Here is a 7,093-nt window from a genome sequence, read left to right on the forward strand (position 1 = left end):
CATGTTTAATTATGAGTTCAAACATTTATGAGAAATTTCGTGAGTAAACTTCTAAATTTCTATTAATTAAGGCAAGAAATATTCAAATATTATGTTTGTTGGTCAAATTTGCTATGAGAGTCAAATTAGATAAATTGTTGCTGGTCGTGTCACATAATTTTCAAGATGCGGGGACCCACGGGTTAAAAAAAACAACACGCACATTACTAGTAATTATGAATCATGGAGAGTATTTCTTTATTGTTATTTGGTTACATAAATAATTTTTACAAGAAATTGATCTTTACGATTTACAAATAAAATTTATACTACCCATTAAAATAGCGGTTTGAACCAAATGGAATATGGTTAGAATGAACAATTTGATGTTTACCATAGATAATTCTGAATGTATTAATGATTTAGTAACAGAAGTTATCTTCAATCTGTGTCTCCACCAAACACAAATTCCTTCTTTAAGATGAATAGATATGATATAAAGTGCGGATCATGGATTGGGCGGATATTTCCAATAATACACTGTGCGGCCAATTAAGCGAATATATATTTTTTAATCTTTAAGATCGAATATACGACTTGAGACATCGTTTACAAGCCACTCCATGCCTGGTAGTAAATTGTGTCCTGTGACAGCTGAACAATCCATTATCATCCAATGATGTGTAGTTATAATTTCCAAATCTAAAGCTTCCTTAATTTTTTCTGCAGAAAGTGAATTTGGAAGATCGGATTTGTTGGCAAATATTAAGAGAGTGCAGCCTAAGAGTCGCTATCAAACAAAAGTAAACAAGTTATGATCAAAATTCACAAGCCTTGAAAAAATACCTCTTCACGAATAACTAAATGTAATTCTGAGCGACAGTCCTCAAGCCTCCGAACGTCAGAGGCATCCACGACCCAAAGTAATGCATCAGTAACCTGAAAATAATTTCTCCAAAAGGCGCGAATTGACTTTTGGCCTCCAATGTCCCAAAAGTTTATGTTAAAACCCATAAACTCGAGTGTTTGTATTTTGAAACCCAATGTGGGAGAAATGGAATCAATATTTTCTCCATTAAAGCGCTTCAATATTGTCGTTTTTCCGGCATTGTCTAATCCTCTAGGAGGGAGAATAAAAGAAAATGAACAGGATGATTACATATAATTATAAATATACTCTACAATATCAAAAAACGAAGCTCCTTTTCCTTTTCTTTTTGCTTCTTCATTATTCGTAGCAGTCCCATGATGATCCTTAATTTCGCCTAATAATGTCAAATGAAATGAATAATGAGTAACCGTGTCAGGAGTTTAATTTCAACCATTCACACCCACTAAAGATATGGTTGACAATTCTGTCCGTACGTCATATTCTCTCTTTTGATCTCGAAATTAGAGTCAGCGACAGCGAAAACTTGAAATGATATCCTCCCAACCTCTTCTTCATAAAAGGAGAAAAACTTTTGCTGAACAAAGTAAAGCCAAGCGACGCGAATCATATATGACTACTTGGAAAATCAAAAGAGATGGATTTGTACTTAAGGTGACCAGACGTCTCCAATTCATGGGAAATTCTTAAGTTCGGAGTTCACTCTTGGGCCGGTTCAGTTCAGTCCTAAAACTTATTAAGTTCGATCTTAATGACGTCACCCAATTTTTTTTTAAATCAGCTCTAGTATTACTGACAGTCCGAAGGGCTGGTCCTAAGACTGGATTAGGCTAAACCGAATAAATAAGGACTGACACAATGATACCTCCTTCATTGAATAACCCCTGCATTTATTTTCAAGATTTCTCAAAGTGCTAATGGTCCGAATAACTCAAAAAAGTAATAACTCCAATTATTGTTTGCGTAGCTTATTATTGAAAGGTTGCGATGATTAAATTTTGAGTTTTCCGCTGTAGCTGTCTCCAATGTCGAAATAGAAAATATGACGTGTATGGGAAAAATTATAAACCATAATACCCTAATACTGCACTTTTTCTAAGGCAAAACTTAAAACATTTTCTCACACATTCATGCAATATGACGTCACACTTTTCTTATAAAGTTATGTAGTTATGTTTATACAATAATATCTAGGCAACATTGGTTTTTACGCAAGATACTTAGACACCAGTTTTTTCTGCTACAATGCTATAATTATCAAACAGGATTATTTAACTTGTATAATAGAATCAAAATGTGAAAACAATTTTAATATTATATCTTACAAAATGTTTAACTTGTTCGCGAAAAATCATATATCAATAATTAACAGTAATGTGCATTCTTGAAAGAAAAGAAAATAATCTTTTTAAAAAAAATATGCCAAAATGAGAAATCTACAATCAATTTAAAAGTGAATATTTATTGAGTTCCTTATACTTATAGTGATATATGAAGTAAAACTATTAAAATCATATGCTAAAAAAAACTAATTATTTAAGTATGTTTTAAAATGGGCCAGTATTTAGAAATACACATAATAACTACAAATTTTTTGTATGTAACATGATTATTATTCTCTAATTAAATAGGTCTGTAAAATTATAAATATTATTTGTTGGAATAATATTAAACACATAATCCTTAAATGGAGGAAACAATTATTATACAGTTGGGACTTTATCGAACATCCATTTAGTTCATCATCCCACTAAGGTCAAGAATTAATTCATGAATAGATTAAAGTCTATATTATATTCATTCACTTGAGACTTGAAAGATCACGATATAAAACGATGTAAGCTCTTCTATTTCTTCGTGAGTTAGTCTATGGTTACTAAAGAGGAATGCTCCAAGGTTTGAGCTTCTTTACGATCATCATCTAAAACATTAAATGAGGATGAGAGCCAGTCGAACGTCATTTACAGAGTATTTTATTCGATACTGTATTACAATATTGCTTAGTAATATTTTATTAAAATAGTAGTTATACATTTGTATTTGTACACGATAGCCAATATTTCTTCATAGAAATAATAAAATGGGTCGTATATATTATATAAACGACGAGGGAATTAAAATTAAATTGTATTCCTGTCCTTTTGGACACAGGGCATAAATATAGAATAACTTATTACTTTGTGTATTTATCAAAAAGAATTAATTATGAAATAGCTATAACCCTATAACGTATCAAAGGAGAAGAGGGAATCGACAGATGACAGCAAAATATATTTTGTGTTATCAAGGTGACGCCGTACCATGGTTATCGTAATCATCGGGGGCTTAGACCCTACTTTACTTTTTTCAGTATTAATAGCCTTCCATAGTAACTAATTTTTTTAAACACAGTAGTAATTTAACTAAAGCCTTGTAGTGTACTGCGAACACTACCAACAGACGGAAGTAACGGACTGGAGCAAAGTCAATAAGAAGACCTTTTGATTGGGGGTACAATCATACACCGAATATATATTCTGTAAGGGATTAATGCTAAAAGGATGTACATACACATAACTACTAAAATGTATAAACACGTAAACTCTACTTAATAAAAAGGTAACGTAACCTCGATCAAAAAAATATAGAAAATAAACATGCTGCGTAGATGATTAGGGTTATGTATTTTTGTTTTAAAATAACTTTTCCGATTTTTTAGCGCATAATCTTTCTTCATATCTTTTGATTTATTGTACTTTTCATTTGATGCTACACGATCAAGAACTTCACTTGGAAAATCATATGATACACAGTTTTGAGGCATTCTGTTAAGACCATACCTTATATGAAGTAGTGAATTTACCGTTTCAGGATCCATTTTATTGCTCAACTTCGTTTTTATTAAATTCATTTGGCTGAATACCCTTTCAATTTCTGCATTGGAGTGAAGCAAACAAAATATAGTTAAGGCAACATACTTAAGTTCACCAAAAGGATTAAAATTTGACACATCCTTGTATATATCTACTTCTCCCCAAAATTTTACTGTGCCTTTAGTTTCGATCCATTTGACAAGGGTTATATTATACCATTGAAGTTCTATTTTAGTTATGTTCTCTGAATCCAAAGATTTTAATAATGGTACTACGGACTTTTTTACAACACACAGAGTGTTTCCAACACTAAACATTGACTTGGTTTTTAATATTTTCACATTGTCGGGAAGTCTATTTCTAAGTTCTTTTATAAGCTATATCAAAAATTGAGATCATCGATCCTTGAGGTTAAAATGTCTAAAATAACGTCGCCTTCTGTCAGGATTTTTGAAAATAGATGACCAGGAATTTGGAAAATACTAACCGGAGGAGAAACAGATGGCTTGTCGGATTTAACGATATAAATGTGCCTTTAGTCCCCTGTCTAGAATTACACGCCACTCATTATCCTCATCTCATATCAAGAGTATGGATATTCATCTATAAAATCAAGTTCACGATGAATACATCAAGTCAGACTTTAACTTTGATCTCACAAAGATGACTATTGTATGTAATATAACCTTATCCATTGCTAATCATCCTACGTTCAAAAAATTTATGGAGAAATACACGGGTAAATTCTTCCCTTCCCGAGGAACCATCATTAATTAATGGAGGATGTTGGTAATGATGTCATTTATAGAAATACCCCCATTGTAAATTGTGAAGTTATGATAATTTTCAGCATGTTTTGAGTCATCCGCACCAAATTACGAAATGGAACTCTGAATTTTGTACCTTCTAACATTAAGTATTCATTTTTTTAAAAATCTAATCATAAAATATGATTCTATTTTAGCTAAAATTATCAATAATCATGATACACAACTCATTAAATGGCAAAAATAAGTGCTTAAATGGTCACAACAACGGTAGTAGTAGCTTTGGATGGTTCGCAAGTAGTTTGTCTGACACTAGTTTTTTCACTTAAAGACTTGGGTATGATCATTAGGTTTTCCAATATTACATAGTCAATAAATATTACTCTTTAATTACTTAAGGATTAGCTATGGTTGATAAGCTCCAAGAAAAGGTGTTCAGAAAACTCATAAAAGGCACAAACAACTGCTTAAATGGTCACACCAACGGGGGTAGTTACATTGGATGTAGCATTATAATTAGCAATTGTGCGTATCCTCCATGATAATAGTATGTTGTTATATAAGCATAAATAACGGGGGGGAGAAATATTTTTGATCCTCTTAATAAGGAGTAATATCGGCGGATATTATTTATCCCGTGTTAATTTTCAAAACAAATTGTCAAAACAGGGAAGAAAATAAAAAAGAGTGTTTGCTACATGTATAGTCTAAACTCTAAAGAGTCCTAGTCTGCAGTCTAGAATAGCCTAGGCTATTACACTGAAATTTTTAATGTGAATGTAATCAATTTACATGTCCAAAATCGAGCCTATATATTTTTTCTGATATTACTAAAAATCGGTCAATAATCGGCTAAACTATTGCAAAAATCAGCTCCTTCCAAGCATCAGCTAGATGGTATTTTTTTCAGCTAGACAAGTAAAAAATCAGCTAGGCTGGCAATACTGACGATAGGAGCAAAGTCCGATAATAAGAACCAAGACATCATTTATTTCTGCTCTGATTGGCTATTAAATTTTTATTTTTAACCCTGGATAAAGTAGTTTCTAATAAAGACATATCTTCTTTGTATAAAACACACAACCTCAATGACAATTATAGTTAATCAATTCATATCTTTTTGGGCAAGTGCATTAGTAAGACAATGAATAACTATACTAATCAATCAATGGGCTCTTTAATGAACACAAGTTATTAAATTTAAATTAATCGATAATATCTGTTGGCTTTGACGAGGTTGAATAGACCCAAAATATTAAATTAAGGAATCCAGGACGACCTAGAGAAATGAGAAGAGAAGAAACGTGGAAGAATAAGATAAAAGTAATATATTCTATATACAGATATGGAAAATTAATCAAGTACTCCTCTGACAAACATCCACAATGCACGGCTATTTATAAGAAGAATAATGAGGATAGTACTTTATACATATATTAAATAATAGCAATAACTAAAAGATGAGGAGGTAGAAAAGGAGTCACAAATATCTAACAATATCAGTTGAAGCGAATCAGTACATACAATTAATCTCTTGAGATAATTAAGTGTTATAAATGCTCGATTTTATATCCTTTTTCTAAAAGTAAAGTTAATTTGTATCATACATCTTTGTACAATTTACAATTAAGAGGTTGTGTGCTTTATATATTGCTTCGTCCTATATTCAATTTTCCATATGCCTTATCCCGCCTTGTAACTTCCACTAAAATGTTCCCTTGTTTAAATTTTTAACCATTTACTTGAAAATTGTATATTTCCCATGCTGGTGTTACTGCGCCAGTGACTATGGATTGATCGCACGCGATGGGCAACGCGGATATTAGAAGCCAGAAGGTAACTTTTTATGTTACTGTAGTGATAACTGATAGACGATAGTATGAATCAATGGTTAGTGACTGTCGGATCGTTATAAGACATTTTTCATAAATAATTAAGTAATCTTAAGTTCGTTCACATCGTACGACCGTTAGACGCTTAGGTTATACACATTAGAGTCGAGTTGCTCAAGAAGCACTACACTACATGTATAGTTTTCTACTTATAGGTGAATGATACGCATTCCCTTGGAGTTGAATTCTGTGGGGGATAATTTAAATTAAACGGGTTAGGTGTGTCTACAAATGCCCAAGGATGTGGAGCATATGCACTCCACCTTTGATACTAGCCGTAGGAAATGGGAGTAGTTCTCAAAGATGGACACCTTGACATAAGTTGCTAAGTTAGGGGGGATTTCCTAAAAGCTGCATAACCAGGATCTTTGAGAACCTGTGGAAGAAACGACCGTGATCATGTCTGATAACACACATTGTTACATATTACATGAAATATTCCTTACTAAATGAAATAAAAGTATCTTCTCTACAATTTTGGTCTAATAATTAATTTCTCTTGCGATTTATGATGAATAGGACTGGGCATGCTTTGTCGGGTAAATTACTCTTTCGAGAATAGAAAAGGAAAAACGGTTGGTTTTTTCTTTTTTTAAATTATTATTTATCAAATCATTGTAGTGATAATAATATAATCCTATAATAAAGACTATTTTGCCGCTTACCCTAATGCAATATTGAATAAAATTAAAATTATTAGTCAAATCCCAGAAA

The 7,093-nt window shown here is 31.9% G+C and overlaps 1 protein-coding gene and 1 long non-coding RNA gene across 3 annotated transcripts; one reads left to right on the plus strand and one right to left on the minus strand.

Moving 5' to 3' along the window:
• Positions 1-230: 230 nt before the first annotated feature.
• On the minus strand, positions 231-1,444 carry Arl2 (ADP ribosylation factor-like 2). 2 transcript variants are annotated; one of them, XM_040716778.2, is made up of 4 exons: positions 1,315-1,444; positions 1,162-1,244; positions 826-1,099; positions 231-769 (listed from the first exon to the last, which is right to left on the minus strand). In XM_040716778.2, the coding sequence occupies exons 2-4, from the start codon at positions 1,224-1,226 to the stop codon at positions 551-553; spliced, it is 558 nt and encodes a 185-aa protein (XP_040572712.1). In that variant the 5' UTR covers positions 1,227-1,244; positions 1,315-1,444; the 3' UTR covers positions 231-550. The 2 variants fall into 2 exon arrangements, with proteins under 2 accessions (XP_040572712.1, XP_040572713.1); XM_040716779.2 differs by having other exon boundaries at positions 1,311-1,412.
• Positions 1,445-5,532: 4,088 nt separating this feature from the next.
• LOC121121205 (uncharacterized) lies at positions 5,533-6,854 on the plus strand. The gene is made up of 2 exons (XR_005865362.2): positions 5,533-6,323; positions 6,535-6,854. It is a non-coding gene; the product is annotated as an uncharacterized lncRNA (long non-coding RNA).
• Positions 6,855-7,093: the final 239 nt, after the last annotated feature.

This window comes from Lepeophtheirus salmonis, chromosome 7 (genome assembly GCF_016086655.4).
Source record: "Lepeophtheirus salmonis chromosome 7, UVic_Lsal_1.4, whole genome shotgun sequence".
Classification (NCBI taxonomy): Eukaryota; Metazoa; Arthropoda; class Copepoda; order Siphonostomatoida; family Caligidae; genus Lepeophtheirus; species Lepeophtheirus salmonis.

Bases quoted from the DNA above. Each gene is read 5' to 3' on its own strand.
- Arl2 (XM_040716778.2), bottom strand. From the start codon at position 1,226: ATGGGACTGCTACGAATAATGAAGAAGCAAAAAGAAAAGGAAAAGGAG. The intron at 1,100-1,161 runs GTAGAGTATATT...TCTCCCTCCTAG, and splicing joins GAGCTTCGTTTTTTGATATT to AGGATTAGACAATGCCGGAA. The intron at 770-825 runs GTATTTTTTCAA...TTTGTTTGATAG, and splicing joins ATTTAGTTATTCGTGAAGAG to CGACTCTTAGGCTGCACTCT.